General features: G+C 41.7%; 1 protein-coding gene across 3 annotated transcripts in view; it reads left to right on the forward strand.

Moving 5' to 3' along the window:
* LOC125454813 (uncharacterized) overlaps nt 1-18,174 on the forward strand; it is a 71,612-nt gene that overhangs the window by 49,573 nt on the left and 3,865 nt on the right. For all 3 annotated transcript variants that reach the window (XM_059648316.1, XM_059648317.1, XM_059648318.1), the window contains 6 exons: nt 775-924; nt 3,194-3,422; nt 5,461-5,659; nt 8,050-8,287; nt 12,130-12,209; nt 16,381-16,544. In XM_059648316.1, the coding sequence (XP_059504299.1) occupies nt 775-924; nt 3,194-3,422; nt 5,461-5,659; nt 8,050-8,287; nt 12,130-12,209; nt 16,381-16,544 (1,060 nt within the window). The remainder of the gene's footprint in view (nt 1-774; nt 925-3,193; nt 3,423-5,460; nt 5,660-8,049; nt 8,288-12,129; nt 12,210-16,380; nt 16,545-18,174) is intronic.

The following is an 18,174-nucleotide window of genomic DNA, read 5'->3' on the forward strand; positions in this document are numbered from 1 at the left end:
GCCAGAGATGAAGTGTGTGTGAGGTAACAGAGAATATGGTGGCACTTACCATGGTGCCTACACTGCTCAATATTCTTACCCACAGTTGAGACCGCACTGACCCTGGTGGTAACGTTGGACCAGGTTGGCCAGGGCTATAGAGATGCCAGCATGGATCCAGTGGACAAAATGGCATCCTCTATACTGTTACGATTCGTGTGTGTGGGTGTGCACGTGCACAGTGCTGGTGAAAAGTGGCTGGTCTGCTTATTGCTTTCCCACCACCATTCACCAGTTACAGTGTATACCATTCCTGCTACCAACAAGCCAGTTGAGGTCCTTATGTGTAAAACCATTGTCCCTATTGAGCATCTTGTTGCCTATGGAGAGCTTGCCAGGTGCAAGGTGCTGCTGTCACAGCAAAATCACCTCCCCTGCAACACAAACCCACTTACCTTGGTTCAGGGTAACGTCCATAAGGCTGCTGGGTACACTCCAGTTCCTGTAAGCTGCTTTTGGATGTGATGGATTAAATGGATTGGCAGCCTGATAGCAGCTAGCCAACTGATCAGGGTTCCCAAAACTGGCCAAGCCAGCATGCCCCCAAAGGTGTACCAACTGGTGGGCGGCACCAGCATCGTCATGTGAAGTTCCATGCAATGACAGTACAGTGTTGTCCTGTTAACCTGTATTTAATCATCTCTATATATTTCTTTCAGTGGTTTAGCAGATTAAGTTTATTCTGCTGTTTTTAAATAGCTTGTACGTAAACTTTTATCCGTGTTTCCCATCTAGTCATGGAATCTCATTTCTTCGGGCATTAGATACATTTTCTCTTCAGAACATTCACTTGATCAAAGGGATATACAGGCTAGGAACATTTCTCTTCAATCCACCAGCAGGACTACCTGAAAAAACAATGTCTCCCGAACAGGTTCTTCACTTGTAAGTGTTATATTTTGTTTTAATGAACTTAATTTACTGTTTGTAAGAATCAACAACAAATTGCATTTATGTAGCTTTTTTAATGCAATAAACCATCAAAAAAGTGCTTTAATAAAAATGCTTAGAATTAAAACTAAGCCCCTGGTGTCCATTATGAAAAGCCAAACAACTCATAAGAAATCAGGGAACCTCCTTAAATAAGGAGACCAATACTCTGCTGTGGTCTTACCAATGTCTGTATAAATGAAACATAATCTCTCTACTTTGAAACTAAATTCCCCTCACAATAAACACAATATTCTGTTAGTTATCCGAAATAGTTGCTGTACTTGTATACTAACCTTTTGAAATTTGTGTACAAGGATACCCAGATTTCACTGCAACTCAGAGCTCTGCAAACTCTCACCATTTAGATAATATGCTATTATAAAACAATATTACCACATTATTGTTCATTTGCCTAACCTTTTTGTACTTTTTTGCTCTATCTATATCCCCTCCTAGCCTCTTCAGGTACCCTTGACAAACTATTTTCCTATCTATCATCACGTCATCAACAAAGGATACTGATTGTGGATGATCAGCCATGATCATAATGAATGGTCATGCTGGCTCGAAGGGCCGAATGGCCTACTCCAGTGCCTATTGTCTATAAATCTATCAACTATACATTAGTCCCTTCATCCAAGTCATTTATGCCAATTGTGAAAAACAGCGCTGATCCCCTGAGGCATATCACTCATTAGATCTTGCCAAACATAAAAATAGCTAGCAATGTATGCCTTCTCTCTATATCTTGTCAACTAATCAATCTTCTATCCACGTGGTCACATTAATCTCTACACCATGATCACTTATTTTCCACAATAACCAGTGATGTTGCACCTTATCAAATGCCTTCTGGATGTCTTCATATATCTACCTTTTATCCAAAGCACATATTACTTCTCCAAAAATATGCAATAAATTGGTTAAACTTGATTTCCCTTTCACAAAGATAACACAGTGTGGAGCTGGAGGAACACAGCAGGCCAGGCAGCATCAGAGGACCAAGAAAGCTGACATTTTGGGTCGAGACCCTTCTTCAGCTTTTCTGCTCCTCTAATTCTGCCTGGCCTGCTGTGTTCCTCCAGCTCCACACTGTGTTATCTCAGAGTCCGGCATCAGCCATTCTTAATTTCTCCCTTTCACAAAGCCTTGTTGATTCTGGCAGAATACCTTGATGTTTTTTCCTAAGTGCCCTGTTGTGACATCTTTCATAATAGCGATTAACATTTTCTCTACAACAGATGTTAATCTAATTGTCCTGTAGTTTCCTGCTTTCTGAATTCATCTCTTCTTTGAATAAAGGAGTAACAGTCTCTAATTTCCTATCTAACAAAACTGTCCCTGATCATGAGATTTCTGTAAGATTAAAACCATTGCATCAAATATCTCGCTTCCCACTATTTTAAAGACCCAATGATGAAATTCATCAGGATCCAGGATTGTCAGCCTTCTGGCCCAACACTAGCTCAGTACCACCTCCTTTGGCAATAGCAATTTTCTTGTTTTCCTCATTACTTTCCATTTCCTGATTTACAGCGATCTCTGGGATATTAGTTGCACCCTCTATGAACTGCAAAGATTCCTGACCACTTCCACCAAGAGTCTTTCTTTAGCTGTGAGTGTCGGAGATTTGTTGAACAATGGAAAGTATGAATGCCAGGTCCAACAACCTCCTCAATCAATTTCAACAGTCTCATTGCCAATAAGGCATTATTGATCAGGAGCAGAAAACTTGTCATGCTGAAACCGTCTTTAGCACTCCCATTGCTGCCAGTTTTGAAGTTGGGTGGCTCAGCACAGGGGTCATAACTATTGAGGCATTGGAGTGCTATCTTTTGGATGTGATCTTAAGTCACAGCCCCATTTGGACCTTTTGCTGGTCTTGAAAGATCCCGTACCCAATACCATTCCATATGCCCTGATCAATACCAATCTCTCAAGTAGCATTGTCAAAACAAATTTTCTAAGTTATATTGATATTTGTGAAATTTCTTATTGCATGACAGTTATTATAACAATACTTAACTGGCTGTAATGCACTTGGAAACATGCAGTCATGAAAGACACTATGAACATGCAAGTTTTTATATGCCTCAGTATGTGAAAGGGGTCAATTTCCCTCTTCCCCTTTTCAAAACTAATTTATTTGATATGATTGATGTTCTGTTTTAAGTCTCTACTCAATATTTCATCTGCAGTTATTTTTCTGTATTAATGTCAGTGCCGTAGATTTAGCTTCCCGAAGTCTGTGCAAATATCCGTATCGTGGAACTTTAAGTAAGGATTTGGAATCGCTACTGCTTGAGGCTCATTTTACCCTTTTAGAATTACTTGCCCATCAGACGTTGGTGAATGAGGATTTGGTTTCTAAAAGATGTCAGGCGTTGTCTGGACTGTTAAAAAATACCAATCTTGAAACCAGTTCAGAACATCTAGATATGCAACGAACGGTATGAAATCAAGAATTACTGTAATTCAGTGTCAGATTGACAATCAAATACTGATTAAATAATACTCAAACTAATCATTTGATCTTAGATTTTTCTTTCTGTAGTTCTCAGCTGTTTATTGGTGATTTAATTATTAATGTTTTATACTTTAGCGATGTAAAAGTAATAATAAACATTGCTATTCTTTCCTGTTACTCTACCTTTCTGCTTACATGAATAATTGAATTTGTTAATCTTGATCTATTCCTACACTGTCATTCTTACTACAGCAGTAAGATTTAATCATTTCTGGTTTCAAAAGAAACTCCAAATGGGCAATGACACTCTTATCTTTGAATGCACCTACCATAGATTTCCTTAAAGCATTATCTTGAAAAATCCTGACCCGAAACATCAAGCTTTCCTGCTCCTCTGATGCTGCTTGGCCTGCTGTGTTCATCCAGCTTCACACCGTGTTATTTTGAAAAATCTGTTCTTTCTTTTTTCAACCTATTCCCATTCATCTCTCAGGCTAAACAGGCTGAACTGAACTGAGCAGAGCAATCTACTTCCAGTCCTCTGCCAATACTATTCAGTGACAATGAAATTGTACAATGGCCTCTGAAGTGTGACTTTTGTTTTAATTTTCTCCACTACTTGCAAAGAACTAAATTTACTGTTAGCATCATTTCCTTGACAACCACATCTCCCTGAGATCTGGAACTGACTTTGTGGTGAATCATGGGGCAAGTTCATATTTCAATAGTCCATTACTCAGCATTTGTAATTTTAGATCAAAATATTGCGTTTTAAAACCATTACCCGTCTGATGCTTCCAATCTGGTGTTTTGGGCTATTTTGCTGCATTCAGTTTTAACAATTACTTTACTGGCAGTTTCCCGTTGAAAGTTAGTTTTCTCAACTAACCTTATAATATTGCTAACCTGAACAACCTAGTGTATGAGTGAATGAGTTGCCAGCAAAGACTAAAGTTGCTTCTTGCGGTGTCTACCTTCGAGGTCCAGGTGATGAGTTGTGAAATCCATTATCAAGGAAGTAATAGCAGCACATTTGGAAAATCACAGTCTAACCAAGCAGCGTTGACATGGCTATATGAAAGGAAAATTGTGTTTGACTAATTTACTAGAGTTTTTCAAGGAAGTCTCAACCATAGTCGATAGAGGGGAACCACAGGTTATGTTGTATTTGGAATTAATGAAGGTGTTTGGCAAGGGATCTCACAAAAGGTTAATTCATAAGATGAGACCCCATTTTTTTGGAGGTAGTATGTTGGCATTGACAGAGAATTAGCTAAGGGGCAGGGAACAGCAAATGGACATAAGGGGTTCTTCTTCAGGTTGGCAGCTCGTAACCAGTGGGTTTCCACAGGGATCGGTGTTGGGACTGCAACTGTTTACAATATGTATTAGTGACGTGGAAGAAGGAAGTCTATGTACTGCAGCCAAGACAAGCAAAAGCTACCTGATCCAATAAGACACTTTTCAGGATATATAATGGTTGTTGCCTCAAAAATTAGAAACAATAGCACCAGAATTTCATTGGGGTTTAGAAGAATGGGAGGTGACCTCATTGAAACATATCGGATTCTTAAGGGGCTTGACAAGGTAAATGCTGAAAGGATGTTTCTCCTCATGGGAGAGTCTAGAGCCAGAGGATATAGCCTCAGTAAAGGGGTGCCAATTTAAGACTGAGATGAGGAAGAATTTCTTCTCTCAGAGGGTTAAGAGTCTTGAGAATTCCTTGCTGTAGAGAGCTGTGGATGCAGAGTCCTTATGTATATTTAAGGCCGAGAGACATAGATTCTTGATCACCAGGGGCATCATGAGTTGCGGGGATAAAGCATGAAAGTGGACATCAGGAATGTTGGATCAGCCATGATCCAATTGAATAGCAGAGCAGGCTCAAGGGGTCAAGTGGCCTAATCCTGTTCTTATTTCTTATGGTCTTAAATAGTAACATCGCTTTACCACTGAGTTGTTTTAAGTTTATTAGATTACCGGCAAGTCCCTGCAATGAAAGTTAATTCCTCTTTTCATAGGTATGCCAATTAAGAGTGCAAACAACACCCTGCAACAGTAATGCTCTGTACATGCTTGGCTTGGCGTTGATGTCTGAATATGACAATGAGCCCAGTAAAGATACAACAATTCTCCTTGAAGATGCCTGCCTTTGTTTTCGAGCCAGCATCAGCCTGGAGAACAAACCAGTCGTTGGACCACCACCAGAAGACCTGACTAGTAAGTGAACTGGTTCTGCACACCTGCTCATTTTAAAATAATGGGCAAAATCATACACCATCAGCCTAGTGAAGTCAGAAAACAGGAAACTGCATTTATACCTGTGAAAGTAAGTACATGGGTTTCCCTTAAAAATTCATCTATTTATTATTGTAAAGCAGCTATCTTACTCACATCAAGGTTTTCAGGCAGCAATGAAGTAAATGACTAATTCATTTGCTTTTTTGATGGATCAGTTGAAGCATAATTAATGGCAAGGTTACCAAAAGAACTCTTCTCCATTTCATCCATTAGTAACACAGCATCTTTCAAGCAAATCTGAGTGAGATGATAGACATATTACAGACGTTCACCCATAAATCATAATGTGGGAGCTTGAATACATAACTTCCAGTTTTACAACAGCAACTTACCACAGCCTATGAGAACCACCTTCAATTATCTATAGTCTCTATATTGAAAGTAGGGGGGAGGGGTGAGTGTGGGGGGTAACTATTAAATCAGTTCTCCAGATGGGGTTGTGTGAATCTGATTAAAGCCATCAATTCAGGTTCAATTCCTGATCTGGTGAAGGCAAATGGGGGACTTGCCTCTGTGGCCTGGCACTGAAAATGGAGGGCAAAGGCACAAAACTGACATTAAAAGGTGGCTCAGGAAAAAGTGTCAGCAGACAATGAACTAAGGACTGCATTTGGATTGGGCAAGTGAATGAACATAATCAGCAAGAAATAACTTGATTAATTTGCTAGCTTGCATCCATAAGGACACACTGTTATTGTAATCACTGTCAACTTTTAAATCAACCTCAAGTCTTACAATGGGCTGTTGAGGTCAAACATCATTGAAGAATCATTGAAACAGGATGGTAAGGGCCTAAACATGGGCTTGTAGGAATGGGAACAAACCATTAGTTCGTCAGGCCTGTTCTACCATTCAAGTAGATCAAAGCTGATCTGTACCTCAGCAACATTTGGCAGATTTCATTCCATATCCTTTAATACCCTTAGCCCCAAAAACAACATTTGATAGAGAATCCAAGTTAGTGATGAAAGGACATCAAACTGAAATGGCAAATCTATTTCTACCTCTTTGGATACTGTGCAGCCTGCTGAGTATTTCCAGCATTTTAAATTTTAAGTTCAGATTTCTAGCATTTTCTGGACAATTTTGCGTTTGTGGGAGAGGTCAATGGATCCCAGTTATGAAAGTTTCAATTGAACCAGCATCCACAGCACTTCAGTGAATGAGTTTCAGGTTTGCATGTAAGCCTCTGCCCACCTTGCTTCGCCATACTCATATGACAAATGCTTTTATTCTTTTGACCATTCATTTTCTTCTTGCATGTGTGTATGGTCATCACCTCTACTGCTTCCTGTGGCAGTCTTTCAACTTCTAACCACCCTCTGGGTCAAACAGTTGAGTTCCTTTTTGGAGTTCTCTTATTACAGCCCATTTATGCCAAAATAAGGTGGGGTAGGACAGGGCTTTACGTTCATTGGTAAAAGGCTTCTTTGTAGTTGCCTTTGGTTCTTAAATGCTGCACCAATAAATAAGTGTGCTGTGTGGTTCAGACTAAACTCAAAATACAAAGTGTACCCAACATCATACTACATGATCCAAAAGCATTTCACCAGCTGTTGTTTGGTTGATTCAATGCAGTGGGCTGAGAGGAAAAAAAAATCAATATTAATTGCAGATAGTTCAATTCCATTAGAGTAAATACTTTAATTAGGCAGTTCCCTGTTAATCCATACTTGAGTTGCAGCTTTGATGAGTGACATCCAATATCTTTTGATTTGACAGTTGTGTATTGCCTGTGCCACTTTTCTTGAACCAAGTTACATATTCAACATAACTACTGAATCATTTCATTGGGTAAACAGGTTGAATTTCCATAGGCGAATACTTCAGACCGTCTTGTGGTGCATGGTAATGTCTCTGCCCCTGGACTAGGGGGCTTGGGTTCAAGTCCTATCTGTTTCAAAGGCATGTAATAACATGTTGAAACATTGTGATTAGAAAAATAGCTTAAACAAAAAAAAGAGTGCATCAAAGGACCATCGATTAGTTCCTGGGATGGAAGGATTGCCTTATGAATCATTAGCCATGTTCAAGACAAAGATTGATAGATTAAAAACAGTGAGGAATACAGGGAGAATGCAAGAAGACTGCGTTGAAGTGAAAGATCAGCCATGATTTCATTGAGGCTTAAGAGGCTGAATAGTCTACTCCATTTTTTATGTTCTACTTATGAATTGATGAATGAATCTGTGTATTCTACAGTTTCTCTGATTAAAGAGAACGAGAAGCTTGGGAAATGTTGGATTATATATCATGTAGCTTTCTTATCATTTATGGATCTGAGTATGTTCACTTCTGTCTTATTTCAGAACAGAAATGGTGGCGGGATTGGAAAATGGACGAGACCCTAAAAGCTCAGCAGCAGCAGCAGCAAAATCAGCAACAACAGCAGCAGCAGCAGCAGCAGCAACAGGCAATGAAAGGCACAGCACCAACGGCTCCTGCTCCTCCGAAAGGTGCAGCAGCAAGAGGCAGGGCCCCTGGCGCGAGAGGAGCTGCAGCAGCTTCTCAAAAAGCTGCTAATGCCCCCCGTGGTAGAGGGGGCAGGTAAGTTCTGTATCACTTGATCTCACTTTAAAATTTTATAAATAAAATATTATTTAAAGGGAACTAATGCTGCCTCCAGCCAAAACATACACAAAAACATTATGAAAAGGCTTTAAAACTTAGCACAGATTTTCCAACTATTAATCTGCCTAGGAGTTAATAATGAAATGCCCCAAACTTTGATTAATCACCCAACCAGAGATAATGGGAACTGCAGATGTGGAGAATCCGAGATAACAAAGTGTGGAGCTGGATGGACACAGCAGGCCAAGCAGCATTTCAGGAGCACAAAAGCTGACGTTTTGGGCCTAGACCCTTCATCAGAAATGGGGGAGGGGGAGAGGGTTCTGAAATAAATAGGGAGAGAGGGGGAGGCACATCGAAGATGGATAGAGGAGAAGATAGGTGGAGAGGAGACATACAAGTTAAAGAGGTAGGGATGGACCAGTAGAGGTGAGTATAGGTGGGGAGGTAGGGAGGGGACAGGTCAGTCCAGGGAGGACGGACAGGTCAAGGGGGCGGGATGAGGTTACTCCCTCTCCCATTCCTCGGATGACATTTCCATCCTGGGCCTCCTGCAGTGCCACAACGATGCCACCCGAAGGTTGCAGGAACAGCAACTCATATTCCGCTTGGGAACCCTGCAGCTCAATGGTATCAATGTGGATTTTGCAAGCTTCAAAATCTCCCCTCCCCCCACTGCATCCCAAAACTAGCCCAGCTCGTTCCCACCACCCTAACCTGTCCTTCCTCTCACCTATCCCCTCCTCCCACCTCAAGCCGCAACCCCACTTCCTACCTACTAACCTCATCCCGCCCCCTTGACCTGTCCATCCTCCCTGGACTGACTTATACCCTCCCTACCTTCCCACCTACACTCACTTCTACTGGCTCCATCCCCACCTCTTTACAAAGAATAAAGAACAAAGAAAATTACAGCACAGGAACAGGCCCTTCGGCCCTCCAAGTCTGCGCCGATTGAGATCCTCTGTCTAACCTATCATCTATTTTCTAAGGATCTGTGTCCATTTGCTCCCTGCCCATCCATGTACCTGTCCAAATATATCTTAAAAGACGCTAACGTGTCTGTGTCTACCACCTCCACTGGCAACGCGTTCCAGGCACCCACCACCCTCTGTGTAAAGAACTTTCCACGCATATCTCCCTTAAACTTTCCTCCTCTCACTTTGAACTCATGACCCCTAGTAATTGAGTCCCCCACTCTGGGAAAAAGCTTCTTGCTATCCACCTTGACTATACCCCTCATGATTTTGTAGACCTCAATCAGATCCCCCCTCAATCTCTGTCTTTCTAATGAAAATAATCCTAATCTCTCAATCTTTTTTCATAGCTAGCACCCTCCATACCAGGCAACATCCTAGTGAACCTCCTCTGCACCCTCTCCAAAGCATCCTCATCCTGTTGGTAATGTGGCCAGAACTGTACACAGTACTCCAAACGTGGCCGAACCAAAGTCCTATACAACTGCAACATGACCTGCCAACTCTTGTACTCAATACCCCGTCCAATGAAGGAAAGCATGCCATATGCCTTCTTGACCACCCTATTGACCTTAACTTGTCTGTCTCCTCTCCACCTACCTTCTCCTCTATCCATCTTCGATCCGCTTCCCCCTCTCTCCTTATTTATTTCAGAACCCTCTCCCCCTCCCCCTTTTCTGATGAAGGGTCTAGGCCCTTCAGCTTTTGTGCTCCTAAGATGCTGCTTGGCCTGCTGTGTTCATCCAGCTCCACACTTTGTAATCACCCAACCTCATTGCTAGCTTTGCTCGAAGCAGAAGCAAACATATGGATTTAGTGTTTTCAACTTATACGGACTATAAGCAGAATGAACAAAAGACTTTAAACTCATTCATCACGTTAGGTCAGTTCGGATATTAATTTCCTTTACATAAGAACTTGAACAGGAATAGGCAATTCAGCCCGTTAACCCTACTCAGCTATTTAGTATCATCATGGCTGATCTCATCTCGGCTTTAACTTCACTTTCATGTTCACTCTACATTATCCCTTGATCCATTACTAGTTAAAAATCTTTCTACCTCCCCCTTAAATTTATTCACTCTCCCAGTATCCACTGCACTGTGAGGCAATGAATTCCACAGATTAATAACTCTTTACGAGAGGTAATTTATCATCACTACTTTATCTCTGCTGTCCCTTAGCCTAAACTATGACCTCTCATTCTAGATTGCCCCACAAGGGAAACAACTGCTGTATGTTTATAACACAAAAGGAGATGCTTTCATCCTTTCAGTACACGCTGACTCAGTGCAAGAGCAATGTAGCTACACTAATTCTTACAGCCTTTCCCCATTATTCATATGCTTATCTAGTTGCTTTCTGAATTTCATAAGTGAACCTGCCTCAATCACCTTCTCTGACAGTATATTCCAGATCCTAACTATTCACTGCCTGAAAATTGATTTTGCTGAAGTCACCTTTGGTTCTTTCCCATTCACCGGAAGTGGGCCTCTGGTTTTCAACCCATTTGCTAACGTTTTAACACCTTCATCAAATCTCCTCACGGCCTTCACTTCTCTGAGGAGAACAATCTCCGCTTCTCCCATCTGTTGGCATTACTGGTTCCAGGGATGTGAGATTTCATTTTCACTGATTTTTCTTTTCTGGTGCACAGAATTAGAAACAGTACTTCAGTAAACGTTCATCCATATGTCCTGCTTTTGTACTCTCCCTACGTTAAAAAAACCAGCATCCCACACGCTTTTGTCCACATACTCAACCTGTCCTGCCACCTTCAGACATAATATCAAGGAGGACAGACAGATCCTGGTGCTGCAGACCCAATCAAAGGAGCAGCACCACTTGGATAAGTGGAGACTTCTGAGCAGGAAAGATGCTCAAGATGCAGGTAGAAATTATTGCATACTTTAGAGGGCCATTTCTCATAGGGGATGCCCTCCACAGAAGTAGGCGTGATGCCACTGTTATGGTCTTTCGCCCTCTGGTCCACACATCTGGTGGTAGTAGATGGTTTGAGGAGTGGGGCGTGGGACAGTGGAGAGGTGGTGGTGGAATGTTGGAGTCTCTGACTTTGATCCTGGGCAGCCTCCGTTACACATCATGCAGTGCTGTGCCTGTCCACCCACTGATGAGCCTTTGAAATCTAACCCCTATTGGAGCTTGAAGGAACTCAGCCTCTGTTAAGCAGGCAGCGACCCACCTGCCAACACGCATCTCCTGAAAGCATCAGGAAACCATCCTGACATGGCTCGGAAATCCTCATGTAGCCTCCGAAACCCCCTGGTCCAGGGATGGGAGCATACCACCCTTCAAAATTTGTCATAAAGTGTCCCTACCTTTGACCATTTGCCCCTGGCTTTTAAGTACGTACATTTAAAAGTTTTGAATCTGCTCCCTCAACTTCAGCTATATTTCCTAGAATATACTGCAGAGGAACAGGCTCCTTTGCTGGCCATGATATAGAGATGCCAGTGTTGGACAGGGGTGGACAAAGTCAGAATTCACATTACACCAGGTTATAATCCAACAGGTCTATTTGAAATCACAGGCTTTCGGAGTGCTGCTCCTACGTCAGGTGAACCTTTGCTAGAGTTTATGCTTCATTCAAATCTCCATCCACCTCATCTTGAATTTTATTTCCCTGAGGTTGGCGAAAGAACTTTATTCGCTAGCCACCAGTATTTACTCATAAATTCCCTAAGAAAAGAGCTGCTGATGGAAATATGAATAAGGCTGACTTGAGATTTTTTAAGAGCTGGCGTTTTTTTTTACTATGATTGGGAGTAAAATCTTAGTGTTGATGTGACAATAAGCAGAGCATTTTGCATTTTCCACCAGGGGACGTGCTGGTGCCAAGATTGTAACTCCCACAAGACAACCTGAACAACCGGCTGGAAAAGATGCAGTCCCTGGTACCTGTAAGAAGCAAAGCTCTAAAACTCACATACATATCTTTGTCATCAGAATTACAAACTAAAAATGTTCTCAATGTGTGCACTGCTTATCATCAATAAAAAGCTGGTGCATTTAATTTTTAGATCTCAGGCAATGGGGAAACTTTGACTCTTTGGTTAAATATAGATTGGTTTTCAAGATTCTAAAGCCATGGATTTCAAAATCCAACTTTGAAATAAGTCAGTGCCAAGAAGGGGATATGCTAAACATATAAGTGTCCCATTCTCCATCTCCTTCCTTGCAGCAAATACATGTTGAATTCCTTCACCACTCTTTGGGACAGTGAATCCCAGATCAGAACAAGTTCATGAATATAATTCTTTACCCTCATGTCACCTCTGGTTCATTTTCCTTTCATCTTAAATCTTGCTGTCAGGTTGATGACCCTTCTGATAACAATTCCTCCTTATACACTTCATCAAAACCCTTCATGATTTTATGTACCTCTACCTAATTTCCTCTTGGCTTTCTCTGCCTTAACTAAACCAATCCCATGAAGGCTGTCACACCACTTGGCCATATCTTCCACATCCCATCCAAAAGCACATTGGTCATGATCATAGAATCCCTACAGTGTGGAAACAGGCCCTTTGGCCCAACAAGTCCACACGGACCCTCAGAGCATCCCACCCAGACCTGTCCCCCTATAACCCACCTAATCTACACATCCCTGAACACCATGGGAAATTTAGCTGACCAATCCATCTGGCCTGCACATCTTTGGACTGTGGGAGGAAACCCACACAGACATGGGAGAATGTGCAAACTCCATACAGACAGTTGCAGAGATGCCCTGTGTTGAGATGACTAACCTCCAACAACCACAACCGTCTTCCTTTGAGCCAGGTATGACTGCAACCCGCAGATAGTTTTCCCCGTGATTCCCTTTGACTGCAGTTTTGCTAGGGCTCCTTGATGCCATACTGAGTCAAATACTGCCTTGCTGCCAAGGAAACTCTCACCTCCTTCTTGAGTTCAGCTGTTTTGTCCATGTTTGAACCAAGGATGTAATGAGGTCAGGAACTGAGTGACCCTGGCAGAACCCAAACTGAGTGTCAGTGAGCAGGTCTTTGCTGAGTAAGTGCCACTTGTTAGCACTGTAGACCACACCTTCCATCACTTTGCTGATGATTGAGACGGATGAGACTATATTAGCATAGAATTTGTCCTGCTTTTTGTGTACAGGATAAATCAGGGCAATTTTACACCTTGTTGGGTAGATGCCAGTGTTGTAGTTGTACTGAAACAGCTTGGCCATGACCATGATTAGTTCTAGAGCACAAGTCTTCAGTACTATTGCTGGAATGTTGTCAGAGCCCACATTCATTGAAGTATTCAGTGCTTTCAGCCATTATTTGATATCATGTGGAGTAAATTGAATTGATTGAAGCCTTACATCTGTAATGTTGGGGACCTCAGGAAATGGATCATCCAATTAGCACTTCTGATTGAAGATTGCTGCAGATGCCTCAGCCTTATCATTTGCACCGATGTGCTGGGCTCTTCTGTCATAACGGATGGGGATATTTGTGGAGCCTGCACCTCCAGTGATCAGAGATAGTGGGAACTGCAGATACTGGAGAATCCAAGATAACAAAGTGTGTAGCTGGATGAACACAGCAGGCCAAGCAGCATCTCAGGAGCACAAAAGCTGATGTTTCAGGCCTAGACCCTTCATCTGATGAAGGGTCTAGGCCTGAAACGTCAGCTTTTGTGCTCCTGAGATGCTGCTTGGCCTGCTGTGTTCATCCAGCTACACACTTTGTTACTTTTGTTATCCACCTCCAGTGAGTTGTGTGATTGTCCATCACCATTCACGACTGGATGTGACAAGACTGCAGAGCTTAGATCTGATTCATTGATTGTGGGATCACTCAGCTCTGCCTGTCGCATGATGTGTATATGCTTGACATGCAGGTAGTCCAGTTTTATTGCCTCATTTTTTGATATGCTTGGTGATGCTCCTTATATGTCCTCCTTCACTGTTCATTGAACTCAGTTGACCCTGGCTTTATGGTAAAGATGGAGTAGGCATTATGCTAGGCCAAGAGGTTAGAGATTGGTAACAGCAGAACAGTATGCAACCACAATGTCCAAGGTACCTATTGAATGTGCAGTCTTGAGTTGCTTGATTTGTTTGAAATCTATCCCATTGTGTAGTGCCATGCACTGAGTGGACCATCACTGAGTCATAGAATTATACAGCACAGAAACTGACTCTTTAGTCTAACCAGTCTGTGCCGACCAGATATCCCAGACTGACCTAGTCCCATTTGCCTGTGTTTGGCCCATCTCCCTCTAAACCCTTCCTATTCATTTACCTGTCTGATGCCTTTTAAATGTTTGTGATTGTATCTGCCTCCACCACTTTCTCAGACAGCTTGATCCATACATGCAACATTTTGCCCCTTAGGCCCCTTCCAAATCTTTCCCCTCTAACCTTAAACCTAAGTGCCCTTTTGGACTCCAGTACCCTTGGAAAAAGACAGTAGGTGGTAATCTGCAGATGTTTCCTTGCCCATGTTTGACATGGGTTCTGGTGTTGATATGGAGAGCTTCCAGGACAACTTCCTTCTGACTGTATACCACTGTGCTGTCAGAGTGATTGGACATATCCAGATTGTGATGGTGATGGTGATGCTGATGACTAAAAAATTGTCTGTAAGAATGACTATTTCTGGCCATTGCTTCTGGAAACATTCAGGAATATTCTAAAACAATGGTATGTACCATACTCCAGAAATATCCAACCATTTAAAATCCTTATTATGGAATTCTGGGCATCTCATATTTCTCCATTGGTCATCCTTATATTGACGAGCTTTTGTTTCAAGCAGATGCATAGCTTTGAAAAGCAGTTCATAAAAAAGTTTTTATAATCAGAATAAGACTGTGCCCCAAGGTGAATGCTATAAATCTGAGAGGAAATAAACAAATGTTTGCAAACCACAGCAGGACAATCATCATCTGATAAAGAAAGGCTTTTAATTTTGCATTGTGGGCATTAGACACAACCTGCTAGATCATAGAATCCCTATATTGTGGAAGCAGGCACATTGAATCCACACCAACCCTCTAAAGAACATCCCACCCGAACCTAACCCACCACTGTATCGCTACATCTCCCACAGCCAATCCACCTAATCTACGTATCTATGGACTGTTGGAAGAAACCAGAGTACCCAGAGGAAACTCACACTGATACAGTGAGAACATGCAAACTCCACACAGATAGTCACCCAAGGCTGGAATCGAATGCTAACCACTGAGCCACTGTGCTGAAGTGCAATTTGTGCACTTACACAATAATGATATATCACTCCAAGAGTATTGCTGATTGATTAAATAATAAATTGTAGCCTGTTTAATCCTGTATTGTGTTTGTCACTCGAGTTCTACAGCTATCATTGTGAGGCATAACCTGCATGACAGTACCTGTGATAATTGGAACTGCAGATGCTGGAGAATCCAAGATTACAAGGTGTAGAGCTGGATGAACACAGCTGGCCAAGCAGCATCAGAGGAGCAAGAAGACTGACGTTTCGGGCCTAGACCCTTTCTGATTAAGGGTCTAGGCCCAAAACGTCAGCCTTCCTGCTCCTATGATGCTGCTTGACAGTACCTGTGACCTGTTGTTGGCTGGTACATCTGCACATTATCTTCTTACCACAATGGCCACACTGTCATATTATAAATCACTTCTCATATTTACAATTTCAAAATAAATGAGAGCTTCATTCACAGGTTTCTGTTTGAAAAGGCCAAAGGTGCTGTTAATATTACAACTGCATCAGCCCTGTTCTGGCTTCCTTCTGTTGCTTTCTGACCATTGTCAATCCCTGTTAGGGTCTTCCTGTATACAGTCCCACCACATCAGTACAAGACAATCATGTGGTCTTCTTTTAAGAGTTTAATTTTTTTTAAATGTTGTTACGTAAGTTATATCTGACTTATTAAGAGTGAATTTTAATTCTTTTAAAATTAAAGCTTAAATTGCTTCATTTATAGATTTTTTAAAAATTAAAATCAAACATAAAGGTATTTTTATACCAGGATAGAGCTACTTTAGGTTGCATTAGTTAAAGCTGATATTATAAAGAAAATTAACATTATTTTCTTGTTTTCTTTTCATAGCCACTGGCACTGGTCAAGGTGGTAAGCCATCACCAATTCCCCCTGCCATAAACCCAGTTTCTTTTGCCTATCGCTTAGCACTGGCTCGTGCTTTGTCACGCTTGGATGAATTATCTGCTGAGGCCCAGAATTACTACAATGAAGTGATCAAAATGGCACCAGGGGTACTGCAAATTAATCCTTTGTATTTTCAATCACATAATTTTTCAAGGTTTAATGAGCAACCATTGAAGGGTATTTCTTTATCATAATCCACCAGCACTTATTTCTCCCAATCCCAGTCTGTAGTGAGATATCATTGTTAAAGTGGCCAGAAGAGTGCTAAATGCTAATCCACATTCCCTTTGAGTTTGGGTTGTTGTGAGTGTGTATTCAATACCTTTGCCATTCTGCCTGGAAGTGATGAGTTTCAGATGTTGTTGGCTTCTGCCATCTCAGATTACACAGCATAGTGTAGTAGTTAAATCTGAATATCCTATCGGAATTATCTGATAAAGTCACCAAATTTGGTAAAGAGAGATCATTTGTCACATGCATGAATTCAGTAAGACCCTGTGTAAGAAATTGCTTGCTAAAATTATATTGGAAGCAACATTGGTAGTAATAGGTTATTAATTGGGTTGAGATTTGGGATAATCAAAATAAGTGCTGTAACCACAGACGCCAAGGCTCCAGTTTTATTTTTCCTTTTTAATGCTAACATTTTTAATTCCCACATTGTTTGGATGAGATTACGATGTATTAGATTTATGCCGAAATAAAAACTGTCAACTGCCCTGGATCTTAGCCACGATGTGGAGGTGCCAGTGTTGGACTGGTGGACAAAGTCAGAAATCTCATAACACTAGGTTATAGCCCAACCAGTTTGTTTGAAAACACAAGCTTTCGAAGCCTCACTCCTTCTTCAGGTGTTAGGACTGAGGCTCCAAAAGCTTATGTTTTCAAACAAGTCTATTGGAACAAAACCTGGTGTCGTGTGATTTCTGACCTGAATTTTACAGGGTCACTCTTTTTTTTGTGCCTTTCTTTACTTTAAACTTGGGAGTGTTTAAAGCCATAGAAGCTAAGAACAAAGCTACAGAGATAGCAGGATGCTGGAGAATCAGAGATAACAAGGTATAGAGCTGGATGAACACAGCAGGCCAAGCAGCATCAGAGGAGCAGGAAAGTTGACATTTCGGGTTGAAATAGTTTCTGAAGAAGGGTCTCAACCCAAAACATCAACTTTCCTGCTCCTCTGATGCTGCTTGGCCTGTTGCGTTCATCCAGCTTCACACTGTGTTATCTCAAGAGCAAAGATAAGTTGGCTTTCCAAGTAGTGTAATAGGAGCATGATTACCACTAAACATAACAACTCCAGGCTCATGATTTTGAAGTGGAAACCTAGCCTGTAATATCATCTCACTGCAGACCCAAACCCCCGGGAATTGACTTAAAGTTGATGAATTGGCTTGGGATTAGAGACAGCCTTTGACATTTCTCTGTTCAGCACTCTTGTGTCCATGAAGGAAACTTGTACAAAAAAAGGTTAGATTTGCACTCTTCCTAAACGTGCTGCTGCGTGTCTGGCGTTACTTGTTGGACCATCAGGTCTCCCAAAAAAAAATCTTTCAGTACCATCTGGATCTCAATTACATCATCAGACACTAAGTTTTGCACTTTAATGAGACTCCTGCCCTGCCTCTCGCACACCTCAAAACCCAGCAATTAACTTGGATCCGAATGCGAATGCTATACCCAGCCAGGAGGCAAGTCACTGCCTCCGTCACACATTCCTGATTTATCCTCACTGTT

This window comes from Stegostoma tigrinum, chromosome 9 (genome assembly GCF_030684315.1).
Source record: "Stegostoma tigrinum isolate sSteTig4 chromosome 9, sSteTig4.hap1, whole genome shotgun sequence".
NCBI classification, from domain to species: Eukaryota; Metazoa; Chordata; class Chondrichthyes; order Orectolobiformes; family Stegostomatidae; genus Stegostoma; species Stegostoma tigrinum.